The sequence below is a fragment of the Sorex araneus genome, chromosome 2 (genome assembly GCF_027595985.1).
Source record: "Sorex araneus isolate mSorAra2 chromosome 2, mSorAra2.pri, whole genome shotgun sequence".
In the NCBI taxonomy this organism is placed as follows: domain Eukaryota; kingdom Metazoa; phylum Chordata; class Mammalia; order Eulipotyphla; family Soricidae; genus Sorex; species Sorex araneus.
The window spans coordinates 236,407,735-236,427,827 of NC_073303.1; the positions used below are offsets into that span (position 1 = coordinate 236,407,735).

General features: G+C 61.1%; 1 protein-coding gene across 1 annotated transcript; it reads left to right on the forward strand.

Annotated features, from left to right (window-relative positions):
• The first annotated feature begins 662 nt into the window (after positions 1–662).
• UHRF1 (ubiquitin like with PHD and ring finger domains 1) lies at positions 663–19,608 on the forward strand. The gene is made up of 17 exons (XM_055127200.1): positions 663–766; positions 1,519–1,685; positions 6,547–6,789; positions 7,618–7,778; positions 8,319–8,534; positions 8,824–8,927; positions 9,207–9,393; positions 11,141–11,264; positions 11,510–11,617; positions 11,714–11,818; positions 12,498–12,604; positions 13,953–14,115; positions 14,212–14,349; positions 15,883–16,042; positions 16,143–16,300; positions 16,833–16,937; positions 17,987–19,608. The coding sequence occupies exons 2-17, from the start codon at positions 1,533–1,535 to the stop codon at positions 18,131–18,133; spliced, it is 2,379 nt and encodes a 792-aa protein (XP_054983175.1). The 5' UTR covers positions 663–766; positions 1,519–1,532; the 3' UTR covers positions 18,134–19,608.
• Positions 19,609–20,093: the final 485 nt, after the last annotated feature.

Here is a 20,093-nt window from a genome sequence, read left to right on the forward strand (position 1 = left end):
CCGCGCGGGGTCCGGGTTCACTCACGCAGTGCCATCGCCCTTCCAAGCCGGCCCGAGAACTTGCCACGCCACGCCAGGGGGGCATCGGGGAGGCTGGAAAGGTGAGCAGCTGGGGCCGATCGGGGGAGAAGGCACCCTCAATCTGGAGGTGCACCGAGCCTTTGCAAACTACTTTCCCGAGAGCAGAACTCGGGGTTGCAAGCCGGGTGAGGGGGAATGGCGGGCGCACGCGTGTCCGCGCCGGGGACCGCCTGCGCCCAGGCGTGGGCATCCGCCTGGACAGCTCGGACCCGGGGTGGCGGGGAGCAACGGAGCCAGGGTCACCCCCCCAACCCAACCCCCGACATCCCGAGTCCAGCGGGGGTCCGGCCGGCGCGGTGGGGGAGGGCCGGGCGCGCGCGGGGGCGGGTGTCAGGCTCCGCGCCTGCGCGCGGGGCGCCCCGCGATTCAATTGTGGCGCCCGGGCCGGCTTTCGCGCGCCCTCCGTTCCCGGGGCGCTCCTGGGCCAATGGGCATCGAGCGGGGCGGGCCGACGGGGCGCGGCGCGGCCAATGGACGCGGCGGCCCGCGGCAGGGGGCGGGGCTTGGCGCGCGGGCCCGCCCTGAGTCTGGCCCGGCGGCGGCAGCGACGGCGGCGGGGGTGGGCGTGGGCTCGCGGCGTGGCCCGCACGGGCTGGCGCGAGTATAAGAAGGAGCGGGGCGCCGGGCCTCGGGGCTCCTGGGGTGTCCAGCCGGCGCGTGGGGGGGCCGCCCTCAGAGGCCCGAGGTGAGTCGGCCGCGGGGGCGGCCGGTTACCATGGCCACCGGGGAGCCGCGCGCTGGGGTCGCGCACGCGCGCGGCCCGCGGGTGGCCCGCAAGGGGGCCCCGTAACTCCGAGGGGGTCGCGTAGGGACCCTTTTGGGTCTTGGGAGCCCTTTTCTTGGAGGGGTTCCCACTTAGTTGAGTTTCCCCGCGGGACTTGGGAAGTTGTGACCCACGCCGGACTTGGCCGTTTTCCTCCCAGGTCCCTGGGACTATGAATGAACGAATGAATGAATGCGTGCATGCACGCATGAGCTCTGTCCCCCCTTTGGCCGGCCTCCTGCCCCCTCCGACGTCGCTGTTTGTTTCCCCCCAAAAGTGAATCACGGGGCGGGGGGGTGCAGAGGGGGACGGAGCGAGTCACTTAAAAAAAAAAGTTTACCTCCCTCCCCCGTCCCCAGATTGCTATCTGCAGAATCCTGTGCCTGGTGTTGCTCATAAACGCTTTTCATGGGCTCCGCCAGGCCCAGAGCCCACTCACTGGCGGGCAGATTAGGGACCGCCCCCCCTCGCTGCGCGCCACCCTACCCTCCACTTTGCGCAGCGCTCTGTGGGTGTCCACAGCCAGGACAAAAGCGAAGCTGACCTGGGCGTGCGTGGCCGGGCCGTGGAGGTTGGGCCGTGGAGGTTTGGCGGAGGCGGGCATGGCACAGTGGCCAGCACCGCTGACCCCCTTGGGTTTGTCCTGGGGGGGGTCCCCGTGTCTCTCTCCACAGCATCAGCAGGAACCATGTGGATCCGGGTTCGTACCATGGACGGGAAGGTGACCCGCACCGTGGACTCTCTGTCCAAGCTGACCAAAGTCGAACAGCTGAGACATAAGGTCCAGGTGCTGTTCCACGTGGAGCCAGGCCTGCAGAGACTTTTCTACCGGGGCAAGCAGGTAAGGCCGCCGGCTCTTAACACCTTTGTTCTCGGGCTCCATGTCCCTGCGGCAGACACCCGAGCACACCCTAACCCTCACCCCCACCACGCTTCCCTGGTCTGGAGAGAGCAAGAGGAACAAAGACCCCGCGCTCAGAGTGACAGTAGGGTAGGGCCGTTGACATTCCTAATCGCTAGCACTTAGACTTGCACAAAACTTCTTTATACGTTAAAAAATTTTTTTCTTTTTCCTCAACGTAGGTTTTTTTTTTTTTTTTTTAATAAAACTTGCTCAGGAAGGTCCACGAGGTCACTTACTGGGGAAATGTGTTCAAGAACACAGGCTTCTCCAGAGTGGAAATCAAAGCAATCAGAAAAAAGGTAGGGGCTCAAGGGAGAACCGGGGCTTGAGGAGAAGAAGCCTATTTTATTACTTTTAGGCTCCCCCGCCTCCCTCCCCCCCAGTCCTCGCGCTCCTTTATAGTCATTTCTAAGAAAAAAAAAGTTGGGAGGTGGTCACGCCAGGATGATGAATTTCACGGAGGTGAAATCAAGACCTGGAGCAGCCGGAGAGTTGTGGGAAAACCGCCCCCGCCCCCCCCATAGGCATCTGTTTTCTAGAAATTTGGATCCGGCTTATTCAGAGTGGAGAGAGCCGGCTTGCAGGCCCCCGGGACTTCCAGCTGTGCCGAGGCCAGGAGGGTTGGCGCCCCCCCCTCAACCCCTGCTCCCAAGCTGGCAAACAGGGCCTCGTGCTCTTCCAGAGGGCGGCTAGTCCCCTGCTCCTTGCTCGCCCGCCCGCACTCTGCAGCCCCTTTGTGGCCCTTAAAATGGCCACCCTGGCCTTTTCCCAGCTGCCCACATTCTGGACGCTATGCATTTGTGCCCGGGCCGGCGGACGGCTTGCTCTGCTCTTCCCGGCGCGGTGCCTCTGTGGGGTGTCCCGGTGGGTTAAGGCAGGCCGACAGCTGCCCAGGGTACAAGTCTGCCCTGAGGATTTTGGTGGCTCTTGGGGACAGCTGCCTGAGATGCTTTTTTTTTAAATAAACAAACAACAAAACATCCACTTGGGCCCAGCGTGCCCGTTTGCTGTGGCCTCTGGGCCCGGGGACTGCCGCCATCTGGCGTCTGTGCGGGAAAGGAAACGGCAGCTGAGGGAGCCTGGCCAGGTTTTTTCGATTTTTTTTTCCTTTTTCTCTTTTCTTTCTTTTTTCTTTCTTTTTTTTTTTTTTTTCAGGGGGCTGGGAGGGTCCCCGGCCGCTTACCCGAAATGAGACCTGATGATTAATTTCTCAGGCTTGCAGCGGCCCGGGACCTTTCGCCTCCTTCCTGCGCGGCGTAACCCTGGCTCAGATGTCTGCAGGATCTGACGGCGCCCGCCCTGCCCCGGGAGGGCAAACCGATCCCCAGAACCGACCCGGGAGGGGCGTGTGGGGGCAGGGCCGAGGGTTTGGCGGTGCGGTCAGGCGGGTCCCCTGCGCCAGGCGCCACGGCCAGCGCAGGCCCAGCAGGCCGGGGGCGGGGCTTTGCCCTGGACGGCGCCGAGCTCGAGCGTGCGTCTGCGCGAGTGCGTGAGTGTGCAAGAGTGTCTGCACGGTCGGTGTGTCCCAGGAAGTCTGAGCCTGTGCTCGGGGGCGCGATCCAGGTTGCAGGGAAAGCTGAAAGCACCCGCAATTCTTTTCACACTCAACCCCCCAGGCTTTGCAGGGGGCCCCCGTCTCCGAGCCCCCTCCTTCATATTTTGGGGGACGCCCAGAGGCAGGAGAGACCCCCCTCCTGCCCTCCCCTCCCCAATAACTTTAGCTTGCCCCCCACCGCCCCGTTTGAGGGGGGACACCGAACCTCCAAGGCCCTGGCGCAGCCATGTCCCATAGGATCCCTGTTTCCCCTCTCTTTGGGGGAGGGTCACGCCAGGTGGTCACTCCTGCTGGCTCTAGTGGACCACACCCTGTGGCCTGATGGAGGTCGGGTCCCCTTCATGGGAAACTTGTGCCCAGCCCATGGTGCTCTTTCTCCAGTCCCTGTAATGCGCCTCCACGGGCCGTTTTGCCGACACCTAAACGGGCCTCCCCTCAGCTGCTTCTCCCTGAAGGTTCACGTAGGCACCACCCACTTCCTCCTGTCATCCCCGAGTTGCCGACACCCCTACAACCGGGGCGGGGGATTCTGTCAGCGGCGGGCCCAGGAAGCTGGGGCGCAGGCCCCCTGGAGGCGGGGAACCCCGCTTTCCCACTGTGGGCCCCACCCCTCCCTGGGTGCGGTGCAGTCCCCAGCAGGGAGCCTGGGGAGGGGCCGCCTCTTGCCGACTCCCGGAGCCGGAAGCCACCGAGTGTGACGCAACTTCCCAAGGTCACCCTCCCAGCAGGCCCGGCTCCCCCTCCCGCGAGGCCTGTGGGGAGCCCAGAACCGGAGGTGGGCGGGGGCGGCCCCCCCCATGGACCACCGGAGGCGAGGCCAGGCTGCAGCCTGAGCACGGCTTGCGGTCCTCCCCGAGAGCCCTAGAGAGCTGATGTATGCGCAGAATGTTCCAGAAAGGCCCCTCACGCCACACGCCCCGTTACTGCTGCTCCACCTCGTATTTTTCTTTAAAGGAAACTGGCTGGCCTGGCCGTCGGGAGGTGGAGGCCCTCACTGGGGCTCGCCCCGTGCTCTCCAGGTGCTCCCCGAGGCAGCACTGCTCCCCCATGGGTGGAAACGCCGGGGCCAGCGCCCAGCGGCTGTGGGGGCGGGCGGCGGGGGGCTCGCCCTGCCTGGTCCCCGTGTCGCCCCCTTTTGCCACCCAGGAGGCCCCTTGCCCAGGCCATTTCCTTTCTTCCGCCCCACGCCCCCCTCCCCAGCCCCCACCCCTGAGAATCACAACTTCCCATGTGTCCCCAAATGAGTCCACTTCTCTTACGGGCCTCCGCCTGTGCTCCCCCACGCTGCCCAGCCCAGCCCGCACACCGGAGTCTAATTTCAGGAGGTGATAAAGGCCCCTCCCCCACAGCAGGGCTGTGGGGCCCTCCTGTCCCTCTGTGTCTGACGTGGCTTGCTGTGGGGACGGTTCTTGGTGCTGGGCACAGGGGTGTGGCTCCCCTCAATGCCAAGAGGCCCCCAGGTCGTGCTGACCGGGGATGTGACCTGGTGTCCCTTGGGGGGCTGTGTGTACGTGTGTACATGTGTACATGTACGTGTTTACTCCCAGCTGTGGGCAGGGTCTGGGGGCTCGGGCTCTGGCCTTTCTCTGATCACTTGCAGATAGAGGCCCTGTTGCAGCTCGAGGGGCCGCTAGGGGTCCCCCGCACACCCCCCAGACCTGCGCTTCAGACTGGGGGTTGGGCTGGGTTCACCTACGCTCCCAGCTGCAGGGGGCCAGTGGTCAGCCAGTGTCTCTAGCGTGTCTGTCAGGCCCAGCCTGGCCTGGACTCGAGGCTGGGTGTAGAGGGAGTGGAGTTTGCCTGGGACACGCCTGCCCCTTGACGGCTCAGGGTCCCGACTGGCCTATTGGGAGGGGGGGACATGACTCCCTCTCACCTCCCAAGCAGGGCGCATGCTCTCAGCTGCAGGACTGCCGTGGAATGTGCTAGAACAGGTCTCCCCACCCCCACATCCCTGCACCCTGTGGCAGGATGGTTAGGTTTGGTCTCAGGACCCTGCAGGGGGCTGGTTCCCAGGGAGCCGGGCGGGCCTCTCCTTTGCAGCCCAGGAGGGAGGTCGAGGCTGAGGAAGGGAGAAGGTGCCCCTCCTCGGGCCTTGCAAGTCAGAGGGAGGGGGCTTCTCAGGTGCGTCTGCCCCCCCCAAGACTACAGAGAACTGACTTCAGTTCTCTCTCCAGTGGCCCTTGCATTTCGGGGGCCCCTGTGGTCACAGCAGTTGGCCTGTCCATGCCAGGCCCTGGGGATCATCTTTCAGGCTGGGCGTGCCAGCACCTTGGCGGGGTCCCCACACAGCTGGCCTCCACCCCCCCAGCCACACGCGGTCACCACTCCAGGCCCTGGGTTCCTGGGGTTTGGCAGGGCAGAGAGTGCTGGGGTCAGCCAGAACTTCTTATCCCCCCTTGCTTTGGTCTTCGGGCTCCCCCTGGTGACTCTCCGGTGACTCCTGGCTCTGCTCGGGGATCACCCCGGTGGGGCTGTGTGTGAGGCTGACGCTCTTACCCGGTTATCCTGTCGCTCTGTGCTCCCACCCCCCATCCCAGATTTTGTCTTGGGCTTTCAGTGGAGCATCAGGCACGTGTGCGCCCCGCGTGGGGTGCCCTGACGCCTGTGGCTTCGGGACGGGGGAGGGGGTAGAGAGGCCTTCAGGATGGTGTAGGGAAGGGCACCCATGTCACAGTGGGTAGGCCAGCATTCTAGAAGGTTCCACCCACAATGACTCCTGGTACGGCCCAAGGAGTCTTAAGAAGTGCCAGGGATCACACCGAGACGGGCCCTGGGCAAGCAGGCGCCTTCTCTGCTGTTTCTCCTCTCCAGCTGTCCTGAGTTCGAGTTGTTACGGGCTTCTGCAGGGCTGGGCATCCCACCCACTCTCTGGTAGCCCCACACCGCCCCCCTCCCAGGGCCCCTGTCCACAGGTGCCCCCGTTCTCAGCGGTGGCCTCTAGGGGGCAGGCTGGCCCTGCCTCAGCCCCTGTGTGCTGGGACTGCCGTGGGGAGAAAGTCGTCCCTTACCCGGAGTATCAGGGCTGCCGTGGGGCGTCTCGAGGAGGGCGCCTTCCTTGCACGGGCAGACTGTTGTTCGATCCCTGACATCCTGTAGGGTCCCCAGAGCACCACCAGGGGTGAGCCCCGAGCCTCCCTGGGTGTGGCCCCCCCAACCAGACAGGAAGCCCCTTCCCCGGGGCTCAGGTGGCGGTGGGTGTGGGGCGGGTGCGGCAGGCGGTGACGGTGCTGGCCTTGGCAGATGGAGGACGGCCACACGCTCTTCGACTACGACGTGCGCCTGAACGACACGGTGCAGCTGCTGGTGCGGCAGAGTTTGGTGCTGCCGCGCGGCGAGCGCGAGGCCGAGCTCTCTGACTCCGACTCCGGCTGCTGCCTGGGCCAGGCCGAGTCCGACAAGGCGTCCAACAGCAGCGAGGCGGACGCCAAGGCGGGCCTGGCCGACGAGGAGGCCTGGGACGAGACAGAGCTGGGCCTGTACAAGGTGAGCGCAACCTGGGCGGGGAGGGGTCAGCGGGGGTCGCTAGCGGGGTCGCGGCTTGGCACTGCTGGGGACCCTGGCCCTCTGCCGCCACCTGCAAGCCATAAGTTGCACCCACAGATCAGAGTAGAGGGGGGCCCCAGCCATAGTATGTCACCTATGGCACTTGCCCGGCCGGGGGCCGACCCGGGTCCTATCCCGGTGTTTTGCCGGAGCCCCGTCAGGTGTGGCCTGAGTGCAGAGCCAGGAGTTAGGCCGGGCCATCACCAGGCGTGGCCCCCAAACGGTTCTGAGTGTGCTGCTCCCGAGAACCTGTCCACAGGACTCGGGGTGTCTGGGGACAGGGCGTGGGGTCTCCGTGTCCCCACGGGCCCTTGGTTCTCCCCTGCACTGCTTGGGGGCCTGCTCCCCCACTGGGCGGTGTCCCGGGGCACTGGAACAGAGGGTGCGCCCAGTGTGGGATTGGGGCCCCGATTCCGTGTCCTTTCGCTCTGGTGAATGAAGACCCTGTACCTGGCACCCCAGTTTTTTTTTGGGGGGGGCACCCCCGGTGTTGCTCAGAGCTGAATCCCGCCCTGTGCTCAGGGGTCAACTCCTGGCAATGTTTGGTTCACACCTATGGGGTGCTGGGGATCCAACCCAGGTGGGCCACTTATAGGACAAATGCCCTCCCTGCTGTCCTGTCCCTCCGGCCCCAAGGCACCCCAGTCTTGATGCCACCCAATGCCACAGACGGTGGGCCAGGTTCCCGCCTTTGAGGCTCCATCCCCATCAGCCCTCACTCCCCGATCCCTGGCCCCGCTCCCCCCTGAGCCGCTGTGTCGCCGGCAGGTGAATGATTACGTGGATGCCCGGGACACCAACATGGGCGCCTGGTTCGAGGCGCAGATAGTCCGGGTGACCAAGAGGGGACCGTCACCCGATGAGCCCTGTAGCTCCACTGCTATCCCGGACGACGAGGAGGAGATTATCTACCACGTGAAATATGACGAGTGAGTGACTGCCGGTAGGGGGGAAGGGGGGGCAGAGACAGCCAGGGCGCAGTGTCTGCAGGGTCTGCTGCTGGTGCAGGCGCAGTGATGTGGGTGGGGTTGGGGGCCTCTGAGCTCGAGACCACACAGGTGGTGGGTCTCCCCAGACCTGTGTGCCTGCTGCATTCTGGAGGTCTGAGATGGAGATGCTGGTCTGTGGGTGCCACTGAGGGCCGCTCTGCCGTGGGAGGGGAGCCCGGTGCGTGTCCGTCCCTCTTGTTGGGACCCATCTACCTAAGGGTCGTCCCCTGACTGCCTTACGACATCTAATGTCGTGACCTCCATAGTTCGGTCCTGCTTCGAACACAGTCACGTTTGAGTCAGGTTTTTGCATGGGGGGGTGGTGTGTATGTGTGTGGTCTTCTGCCTCGCTGTCTTGCCACGCTGTCCCCCAGCGAGGGGACCTGACACCCACCGCCAGGGTGGCCCGACAGAGCCTGGCTCTCCCGTGGGGGGCCATGACGGCCGGACTGCAGGCTCTGAGGCGGCCTCTCCCCGCAGCTACCCTGAGAACGGCGTGGTGCAGATGAATGCCCGGGATGTGCGGGCCCGCGCCAGACACGTCCTCCAGTGGCAGGAGCTGGAGGTGGGCCAGACGGTCATGCTCAACTACAACCCTGACAACCCCAAGGAGCGGGGCTTCTGGTACGACGCCCAGATCGTTCGCAAGCGGGAGACGCGGACACAGCGCGAGCTCTTCGCCAATGTCATGATCGGGTGAGTGTCAGGGACTCGGAGCCCCGAGGAAGTGTGGGCGCCATGTGTGACGTCATGAGGGCAGGGTGGGGGACGTGGCCTTGGTGCCTGTATCTGAGGCAGTGGAATGTGAGCTGGCCAGAGGGTCAGAGGTGGTGAGGGGGGTACTTATGGCTTTCGGGTGCATGAGGCGCCCCCTCGAGGAGCTTCTGACCTGGCAGCACTTGAATCTGGGGTGGGGGTGCCCATACCCTGAGAAAATCGCCACACTGGACCGAACTCACGCCCAATTCCCCCATCCCCCTCCCAGAAGCGGTTCTCTCAATGACTGTCGCATCATTTTCGTGGATGAGGTTTTTAAGATCGAGCGCCCGGGTGAGGGGAGTCCCCCCGTGGTAGAGAACCTCATGAGACGTGAGTTGTGTCCCCTGATCTGGACAGGGGTGGTGTAAGGGAGGGACCATTTCTGCTAGGTACAGAGCTGACAAAGGATGGAAGAGGTGGGGGGCTGTCCGACTTCCTCCCAGTTGCCCACCCATTTCCATTGGTTCTCCACCCTGATGGCCCCACCCATTTCTTTTGGCCCCGCCTCTCCTAGCTCTCCCTGCTCATTCCTATAGCCCTCTCCCTGGTGGCCCCGCCCATTCATTCCTACTAAACCCGCCCCTCCCTGCCGGCCCCGCCCTCGTCCAGGCAAGAGCGGGCCTTCCTGCAAGCAGTGTAAGGATGACGAGAGCAAGCCGTGCCGCGTGTGCGCCTGCCACCTGTGCGGGGGCAAGCAGGACCCCGACAAGCAGCTCATGTGCGACGAGTGCGACATGGCCTTCCACCTCTACTGTCTCAACCCGCCCCTCAGCAGCATCCCTGACGAGGAAGAGTGGTGAGTGGGGGCGGGGTGGAGGGCCACTGGCCACATGAGTTCCCCATCCCACAACCCAGGTGATAGTTCCCTGAGCTCCTGCCTCCACCTTCCCGTGCTTCACGCCTCCGGGCTCTGTGCTGGGGTGAAGCATTCGATACCCGGGGTCTGCTGCAGGCCAACCATGTACTCTAGCCCATGAGTTTGCTTCTCTGGTCTACGACCCTAATTTAAAAGCTAAGGCCAAGAGTAGAGTTCTGAGCACAGCTGGCTATGATCCTCAACCACCCCCCCCAAAAAAAAAAAAACAAGGAAATGAAATTAATCTCAGGATGAAGCAATAGTACAATGGGGAGGGTTCTTGCCTTGGTCGTGGATGGCTCGAGTTCAATCCCAGCATCCCCCAAGGATCCCCCGAGCCTCAGCAGGAATGATCCCTGAGAACAGAGCGAGGGATTAAGCTCTGTATCGCCCGGTGTGGTCCAAAAACCAAATACCAAACAAAATGAGGCCCAGGGGCCAGAGCGATAGTACAGGAGGTGAGGTACTTGCATTGTATCTGCCAGGCTGGGGTTCAGTCCTCCCTGCGTGTGGCCCCCAAATACTACTAGGTGTAGCCTAATAGGCCCCCAGAAATGATCGTGTCCTAGGCATGGAGTGGGAAGGTTTCAGGAAGCAAACTCTACAGATGAGAAGCAGAGCTGGGCCTCGTGTCCCAGGGGACTTGAGCCCTGTCCCCTGGCCTTTTTTTTTCTTTTTTGCTTTTTGGGTCACACCTGGCAATGCACAGGGGTTACTCCTGGCTTTACTCAGGAATTACTCCTGGTGGTGCTCAGGGGACCATATGGGATACTGGGAATCGAACCCGAGTTGGCCGCGTGCAAGGCAAACAAACGCCCTGCCCACTGTGCTATTGCTCCAGCCCTACCAGGAATGATTCTTGAGCACGGAGCTGGGGACTGCCCAAATCCACCCCCCAAAAAAAACATCAACAACATGTTCTCAGTTATTTATTTATTTATTTATTTATTTATTTATTTTGCTTTTTGGGTCACACCCGGCAATGCACAGGGGTCATTCCTGGCTCATGCACTCAGGAATTACCCCTGGCGGTGCTCAGGGGACCATATGGGATGCTGGGATTTGAACCCGGGTTGGCCGCGTGCAAGGCAAACGCCCTACCCGCTGTGCTATCTCTCCAGCCCCTCAGTTCTTTTTTATTATGAATGAAGCTGAACATATTTTCAACTGCTTAAAAATGATGGCAAGGGAAGGAAAACGTTATTTCAGGTTCAAACCAGCAAGGTCTGTAGAGGGTTTACTCTGATTTTTTTTTTTTTTTTTTTTTTTTTTTTTGCTTTTTGGGTCATACCTGGCGATGCACAGGGGTTACTCCTGGCTCTGTACTCAGGAATCACCCTTGGCGGTGCTCAGGGGACCATATGCGATGCTGGGAATCGAACTCGGGTCGGCCGCATGCAAGGCAAACGCCCTACCCGCTGTGCTATTATTGCTCCAGCCCCATTACTCTGGAATTTTAAGAAAAAAAAAAATGCTGAAAACAAAGTTGTTTGTGGAGGGTGACCCAGACATCTTTGGGTACCAGTTCTCTTTCCTCTGCTGCTTAGGGAGCTGAGTAGAAAGTCCCACACACTGCGATGGCCTCTTTACCGAGACCCTTGTGTGGCTGGCTAGACCTGCCCTCCTGTCTCTGTACTGTTGGCGGGAGAAGGGGGGTGGGCGGGCTGAGCCTGAGCTGGTCTCACAGGTACTGTCCCGAGTGCCGCAATGAACCCAGCGAGGTGGTGCTGGCCGGGGAAAGGTTGAAAGAGAGTAAGAAGAAGGCGAAAATGGCCTCAGCCACGTCCTCCTCCAATCGGGACTGGGGCAAGGTGAGACCCCCCGCCCTCCCCACCCCATACAGCTCTGCCTTGGCCCCGCCCACTCCACACCCCGCCCATCCCCTTACTAACCACTCCTGTCATTTGCCACGCCCACCCGTACCAGCCCACTGCCTGTTCCCGCCTACCTATCCCGCCCATCCCTTTGCCACACCCTTCAGCTGTCCAGTCTGCCCCCTTTGGCATGCTCAGTGCCTACTCCACGCTTCTCCAACTTCTCGCTGCTCGGCCCACAGGGCATGGCCTGCGTGGGGCGTACTCGGGAATGCACCATCGTCCCCTCCAACCACTACGGACCCATCCCGGGGATCCCCGTGGGCACCATGTGGAGGTTCCGAGTGCAGGTAACCGCCGGCATCCCCAGGACGGGCGGGAGCCCTTTCCTGTGTCTTTGACGGCCAGGCTGGAGCTGCCCCTGTGTGTGTCTCTGGTGATCCTAGGTCAGCGAGTCGGGGGTCCACCGGCCGCACGTGGCGGGCATCCACGGCCGGAGCAATGACGGCGCCTACTCCTTGGTCCTGGCTGGGGGATATGAGGACGACGTGGTGAGTGGGAGCCTGGCTTTGGGGGACGGCTGGCACGTCATGGAACGAGTTGTGGGGGTCTCCAATTTCTTTCCTGCTGGGACTTGGTTTCCAGTTAACACTTTTTCCTGCCTTAATATTGCCACGTAGACACTTCTCTGTCATGCATCTCCACTCAAAGTTGCTGGGTGTGGGGCACTCATTCGTACCTTCTGGTCCTTAAGTCGCACTGCCCTGCAGTACCTGCTGCTCTCCAATCTCAGTCCTTTGGGGTGTCTGCCCCCGGGTGCCTGCAAGCCTCGACCTGCCCCTGCCCAGTGAAGGCTCCTTGCTTCCTTTTTTTTTTTTTTTGCTTTTTTTGGGTCACATCCGGCAATGCACAGGGGTTACTCCTGGCTCATGCACTCAGGAATGACTCCTGGCGGTGCTCGGGATACTGGGATACTGGGAATCAAACCCGGGTTGGCCGTGTGCAAGGCAAACGCCCTACCCGCTGTGCTATTGCTCCAGCCTCTCTTGCCTGCCCACACGGGTCCCCTGCAGTTTCTTGGGCACTTGGGGCTTGACACTGGGGTATGGGGGTTGGCGGTCCTGGTTGACACTGGGTGTTGGGGATCGACTCATTGGGAATAGATTGATCTTTGTTTCCGTTTTGCTGGAACTTCTGCCCCGGACTCACCCCAACCCCGCTCTGTTTCAGGACCACGGAAACTTCTTCACATACACAGGCAGCGGTGGCCGGGACCTCTCTGGGAACAAGCGGACAGCTGAGCAGTCCTGCGACCAGAAGCTCACCAACACCAACAGGTGTGTGCGTCCCCGAGCTCAGCCGCGGGGAGGGGCTGGCGTCCAGTTGGGGTCATTTCCAGGGGCTTGGGATTCCCTTTAAGACTAACTGCCGGGGCCGGAGCGATAGCACAGCAGGTAGGGCGTTTGCCTTGCACGCGGCCGACCCGGATTCGATCCCCGGCGTCCCATATGGTCCCCCAAGCACTGCCAGGAGTAATTCCTGAGTGCAAAGCCAGGAGTAACCCCTGAGCATTGCTGGGTGTGACCCAAAAAGCAAAAAAAAAAAAAAGAAAGGAAAAGAAAATAAGACTTAACTGCCATGGTGTAGCAGGAGGGCTGTACCGGGCAAGCCACCGACGCTGGCATTCCTTAAGTTCCCTCCTGCATCACCAGGAGCGATTCCCGAGTGCAGAGCCAGGAGTGAACCTCTAAGTAATGCTGGTTGTGGCCCCAAACCAAGAAACTTTCTTTTTGGCTTTTTGGGTCACACCTGGCAGTGCACAGGGGTTCCTCCTGGCTCTGCACTCAGGAATTACCCCCGGCGGTGCTCAGGGGACCATATGGGATGCTGGGAATTGAACCCGGGTCAGCCACGTGCAAGGCAAACGCCCTACCCGCTATACTGTCACTCCAGCCACAAATCAAGAAACATAAAAAGAGAAAAAGGGTCCGAGGGCTGCTGGGCTTGATCCCAGTGAAAGATCTAGGGGCGACCCTTCACTGGGGGATGGGGGCCCTTCGCAGTGAGGGCATCTTTGGTTTTTCCTGGACCAGCTCTTCCCCTTGTGGGAATCAACCAGCATCCTATGGCTTTGGGGTACAAAGGAACCCCCATTCCCCCATTGGTGATTTCTTTTTCTTTTTTTTTTTTGCTTTTTTGGGTCACACCTGGTGATGCACAGGGCTTACTCCTGACTCTGCACTCAGGAATTACCCCTGACGGTGCTCAGGGGACCATATGCGATGCTGGGAATCGAACCTGGGTCGGGCTGCATGCAAGGCAAACGCCCTCCCCACTGTGCTATTGCTCCAGCCCCCCATTGGTGATTTCTGATCTCCAGTATTTACTTTTGATCTTTGCAGAGATCCAGTCTTTAGGGGAGGGGTGGGGGAACGCAGTAGGTTACAGGGTGACTTGGGGGCCACTCACACTGGGGTGCCAGGGTCTGCCAAATACAAGGCAGGCACCTTAAACCACACTCCCTCCCTGCCCCCACACCATGTAGGGTTGGGGTTGACGGCCCCCCCACTACTTCTGGGAAATGTGGAGGGAGAATCCTTGCCACCCTCCCTCCAGACCGGTGGGGTGGGGGGCGTTCCCAGTTCTCTGTGCCTGGTCCTCTATCCCTGTCTCGTCCTCCTCCAGGGCGCTGGCCTTGAACTGCTCAGCACCCATCAATGACACCAAGGGCGCCCAGGCCAAGGACTGGCGGTCGGGCAAGCCGGTGCGGGTGGTCCGCAACGTGAAGGGGGGCAAGCACAGCAAGTACGCCCCGGCCGAGGGCAACCGCTACGACGGCATCTACAAGGTGGGCCTGTGCCCCTGCCACCCCCTCCCCTCTGTGCCCCTGCGCCCCCCACCCCAGTGCCTCCGACCCTGACTCCCAACCCCACACCGACTGCAGGTGGTGAGGTACTGGCCTGAGAAGGGAAAGTCCGGCTTCCTGGTGTGGCGCTTCCTCCTGCGGAGGGACGACGAGGAGCCAGGGCCCTGGACCAAGGAAGGGAAGGACCGGATGAAGAAGCTGGGGCTGACCATGCAGGTGTGCGGGGGGAGCATGGGCAGGGGGGGACTGTGGAAGGCCCGGAATCGAACCCGGGGCGGCTGCGTGCAAGGCAAACGCCCTCCCTGCTGGGCTACTATGCACTTGGCCCCTCTTGGGGATTTTTCTTCTTGTTTCTTGCTTTTTGGGTTACACCCGGGGATGCTCAGGGCTTCCTCCTGGCTCATGCACTCAAGAATTACTCCTGGTGGTGCTTGGGGGGCCATATGGGATGCTGTGAAACAAACCCGGGTCGGCCTCGTGCAAGGCAAATGCCCTACCCGCTGTGCTATCGCTCTAGCTCTGGGACTTTTTCTTATGAAAATAATGTCCCTTCTCCAAGGACCCTGGCCCTGCCTGCTGGCCTCCCCCAGCCGGCACGGCGCCTTGGCCACGCGGAGCCTGGGTGTTCCGTCATGGAGTTTCCAGCCGGGCAGGGGAGAGCCTGCCGGCTTCTATCTCCTGGCACCCCGTGGTCCCCTGAGCACAGCTGGGGATGGGCCAAAATTCCCAAAACAAAGATTTTTTATTTTCCTTCCCTGAGTTTTCTTTTTTTTTTGAGTTACGTGTAGTGGGGTATTTGGGGCCAACATTCGGCAGTGCTCAGGACTTTGTCTTGACTCTACTCTGGCAGGGATCACTCCTGGTGGGGCTTGGGAAACGCTGTATGGTGTGAGGGGTTCGAACCCGGGCCCACCCTGTGTAAGACCAGGCTGGCCCCACTGCTGTTCTGGTGCTTGCCCCAGGACCTTTGCTGTAAGACCCTTGGCTTAGAAATGAATTCAGCCTCTGGTTCCAGCTCCCCGCGGGGGGGGGGGGGGGGCCCCCCAATAACCAGGATCAAAGGCTGGAGCTGAGAGGAGCCAGTGCCTGGTGCGAGATAAGCGGGCTCCCCCCACTGGGGCTGCAGGCTTCCCAGGCTCTGTAATTAGGGGGTTTTCTGTTTCTGGTGGGGAGGCTGATGGGTCGGGGCGGGGCTATTTAAGGCATCTTAATTGCTAAGTGCCTAGCCCCTGGGGGTGGGGAAGAAGCCACAGAACTCTGCAGGAACATCAGGAGCCATAGACCTGGGACAGGGAGCTGGGACGGGGAAGGCAGCCCCAGTGGGATAGCAGGATGGAACCCCCGGCTCCCTGAGGCTGCTGGGGGTCTCGGAGGTGGCTGTGGCCTGGGGGGAGGGGTGCTTGACTGAGTTCAGCCCCTGTGGGGGGGCAGTTCTATGTTTGGTGACCTGCAAACCCGGAAGTGTGTGTGTGTGTGGGGGGGGGGGGTGTGTGGCATGCTAGCCCCTGACCCAAATCTGGGAGGCTGTGAGGTATCCGCTGGTCTGGAGCTGCGGCTCGGAGGGGGTGGGTGTGTGTCCAGCCTGTGGCCCGCCCCGGCCCCACCACCCCAGCTGGAGCCCTGCGCCCAGCCAGGAGTGAGCCCTAGGTGCCCATGCTGGGTGTGGCCCCCAACTTTGAAAAACGTGTGTGTCTGTGGGCAAAGGGGGGGTGTGCGGTCCTGACCCCTCACCTCTGCCTCCCCTGCCAGTACCCTGCAGGTTATCTGGAAGCCCTGGCGCGGAAGCAGAAGCAGAAGGAAAACCGCTCGAAGGCGGCCGCTGAGGAGGCTGCCGAGGAGGCCGAGGAGTCCATGGACGTGGATGACCGTGCGACCCCCAAGAAAGGCAAACGGAAGAGCAAGTCGGCAGGTGGGCGGGGTGCCTGGGGCTGGGGGCTTGTGGGGGAGGGTGGGGGGCAGCCTGGGGCGGGGGGCCCAGCCTCACCCCCTCGGCCCCCACCTTCCCCCAGAGGGCCAGTCCAGCGCCGAGTCCCCGCCGCAGGCCACCCCGAAGAAGAGCCGCGTGGAGCCGTTCAGCCTGACGGCGCAGCAGACCCTCCTCATCGCCGAGGACCGGAGCAACGCCAAGCTCTGGGCCGACATCCAGGGCTCGCTGCAGGACGGCACGGTGAGCCGGCGGGCGCCTGCCCCCACTGTCTGTGGCCAGCCCCTCACTTGTCCGTTTTGTCGTTCTGGTGCTCGGGCCGAGTCCTGATTGTGCGCAGGGGTCACTCCTGGCACTATTCAGCGACCGTTAGGACCCTCAGGGTTGCCTGGGATCCGCTCCTGGTTGTCTGGGGGCAGGGCCAGCGCCTCCCCATCCCAGCGACCTGAGCTGTGTGTTCCTTTTGTGTCTGTCTGTGCCCCCCCCCCAAAGTGTGGGGGTGGCCTTGTCTCCAGCTGCCTCTCCTCCGCCTCTCCCTCCCCACTGTCCACCCCTTCCCAGTCCTTCCGTCCTGGGGCATCCCTGAGGCTCTGGTCTTCTCCTTGACCTCAGCTGGGCTCCGTGCATGTGGCCACCTCCCACCCCCCCAACCCCCCCCCCATCCTGGCTGGGTCGTCTGACAGTGGGTGAAGAATGAGATTGTTGGAGGCCAGTGTTCCAGGAGGGCTGCCTGGAGGCGCTGGCCTGAGCTCGCACCCCCTCCTGCCGCCCCCAGTTCCAGCTGTTCCTGAGTAAAGTGGAGGAGACCTTCCAGTGCATCTGCTGCCAGGAGCTGGTGTTCCGGCCCATCACCACCGTGTGCCAGCACAACGTCTGCAAGGTGAGGTAGCTCTCTGCCTTTTCCGAAATATTCCAGAACCTTCCATTTGTTTACCCCCTTCACTGCTCCTCCCCCCTGCCCCTAACACACACACACACACACACACACACACACACAAGCGTGGGTGTCACAGTTCTGGTGGCTGAGGAAGGTTCACGGGAGGGTCGGGCCCTGTTGATATGTCACAGTAGATTGGGTGGTCCCCACCTCGGGGCCAGCTAGACCCTTATGTCCTGCCATGCCATCCCCGGGGCCTTTTCCCGGGGGCTGAGTCAGGGCCAGCTCTGACTCAGGGCGGGGGTAGAGGCTGCAGAGCGCAAGCGTGGGTCCCTCCATGCCCTGTGCCGGTGGAGTAGGACCCCCTCATCCCCTCCTTCCACCTCTGGCTGGCTCCTTACCTGAGCGTCTGAGGGGCTCTCGCCACCGTGGACGCAGACTTGCCCGGATGACACAGCCTGGGGGTTCATCTCTGGTTTGGGATGGTCCCGAGGGCGTCAGGTGGCCCTGGGCTGTTCTGCCACAGGACTGGCGGGTTGGGGGCCCCCTGTATTTCCGGGGCGCCAGGGAGGTCCCCGGTGTCAGAGCTGTGAGATCTGGCCAGACAGTGAGAGGGCAGCTGGGGAAAGGCCTCCAGGGGACCCGGCAGTTAGCGGAAGGGGAGACGGATGGTTGGGGGGCCCTGAGCGGGGCGAGAGGCCAGGACCGTGTCCCTTATGGACCCCTCTCACCTACCTGCCCTCTCACCAGATTTCTTTTGGGGCCACGCCCAGCGATGCTTGCGGGTTCTTCCTGCCTCTGCTCAGGGAGCACTCCTGGAGGGGCTCGGGGACCCCTAGGGGAGGCCGGGGATCGCTCCGGCCAGTGCCCCCCTCCCCCGCCCTTTTATTTATTTTTTCTTTTTGCTTAAGTCGGCCGGATCCAGGTCCTGCCCAGTGGAAGCTTAGAAAGACGCGAGGGGGCGGTGGGTGTCCTGGGAGCGTGTGTGGTCGGCTCCAGAGGGACAGAGCGGCCACTGCCACGTGCCCAGCAGCCGCCTGTCTCCCCTGCAGGACTGCTTGGATCGCTCCTTCCGGGCGCAGGTGTTCAGCTGCCCCGCCTGCCGCTGTGACCTGGGCCGCGGCTACTCCATGCAGGTGAACCAGGCGCTGCAGGCGGTGCTCAACCATCTCTTCCCCGGCTACGGCAGCGGCCGGTGATCCTCTCTCCTCCCCCCTCCTCCTCCTCCTCCTCCTCTGGCACTTGGCACAGGGGAGGCGCCTGCGACATCAATTTTAGCAGCTTAACTTAAGAACAAAATGTTGTTTCCCCTCCCCTGCAACCCCCCCGCCCCCTCCCCCAAAAAGCCTTCTTGTTTGTCTGGCTGGGTTTTTTGTTGGCTTCCTGGTGCTCCCCTGACCCGCCCCCCCCCCCCCCCCCGCCACCCCAAGTCTTATTCTCTTTTCCTCCCTGCTCCATCTGAAAATTTTTAGGAATTGAAAAGAAAGAAAAGTTGAACCTCCAAAGCCCCTAGCCTGCACCATTCCCAGACACAGCCTCCCTTTTGGCAGATAGAAACAAAATACCCCTGCAGACTTGTTATTTCTGAGATGAGAACTAGGAGGAAAAAACTCCATGTGGTTGCAGCTGGGGGGGGGAGGTGTCTGTGCCTTTTGAGGGTCAAGTTCAAATGCCTCCAAGCCTTCCCTTCCCCAGGGGGGCCTGACCAGTCCATGACCCACCCCCTCCCATGGTGTGAGGGAGGGCATCAGCCCCGGGCATCACCACCGCTGACTGTCTCTGATCAGACTGGATGGGCCAGGTTGGTGGCCGGGTGGAGTGGGGGGGGTCCCTTGGCCGGAAGTTGTGGGAAGAAGAGGAAAATTCCAGTTTGTCCCATGTAGATGGGAGGGCCTACACTCCACACTGCCTCCTCATTCATGAGCCTCTCCCCAGGCTGGCGGAGCTGGAGGCCCCCGCCCCAGAACTACCTCTTTCAGAGCCTTCTCCATGCAGGCCACCCCACAGTGCCCCCTGCCCTCCCCCCAACTCTGGAAGCCATGTTCAAGTGCCTACGGTTCAGTCCGTCTCTCAAAGCACAAGGGCTTCTCTTAGCACTGCACTGTCGGTCTGCATAGCCAGCCGCTCCGGACAACTGGTCGACCCACTTCCCCGGTGCCAGGAGCTTGTCTAGAGCCGGTCTCGGTTCTGTCGACCCATATCGGAATTGAATTTTCAACCCGCCAGTTGAGAATTACAAAGAGGGGATATATATATTTTTTTTAAATAAATGAACACTTCGGCTAAATGAAATTTTTTTTTTTTGTAGTTACTGTATATGTTACTGAGAAAGCTATATAACTTAGGTTGGTTTTTTGTTGTGTGTGTGGGTTATTATTATTTTTTAATTTTTGGCTATTGTTTTGTATTTGGGGGATGGATTTTTTTTTTCCTAACTTTACCAAAGTTTGCAGCTTATACCTCAAAAGAATAGGACTATTTTAAATCATTATCACTGCAGACAAACTGGAAAAATAATGGTTTTCTAACAGTTTGAGGGTGTTTTTCTTTTTCTTTTTTTTTTTTTTTGTGGATAATCTGTTAGGAAGAAACAAAATCCCCTGTAGGCTTTTTGTAAAAAGTTCAATATTCTTGTCCAGATTTTAGATTTCTCAGAATAAATGACTTTTGCAGATTTCTTCTGTTGTGCCTTGTCCTCTTTCAAGAACCTACAAAATCACTGGTCCCAGCTGACTTTCAAATATCTTGGGTGGGGTCCGGAGCCGTAGGACTGTGGGGACGGTGCTCACCCTGCATGCTGCCCGCCTGGGGATCAAGCCTGGCACTCCAGCTGGCAGGAGTGATTCCTGAGTGCAGAGCCAGGAGGAACCCCTGCGCATGGCAGAGCTGAGAGCATTTTCCTATGGGTGGGTTAGAAGCCTGGGGCCTGGACTCTGCTGACTCCAGCTCTTGGGGGGCTGGGGCTATGGGTGGTTCTCCAGGCTTGAAGATCAGCTTTGCAGGGCTGGAGCGATAGTCCAGGGAGTAGGGCGTTTGCCTTGCACATGGCCGACCCGGGTTTGATTTCCAGCATCCCATATGGTCCCCTGAGCACCACCAGGAGTGACTTCTGTGCATCGAGTGGTGTGACCCAAACAGCCAAAAAAAACTGACTGCTTG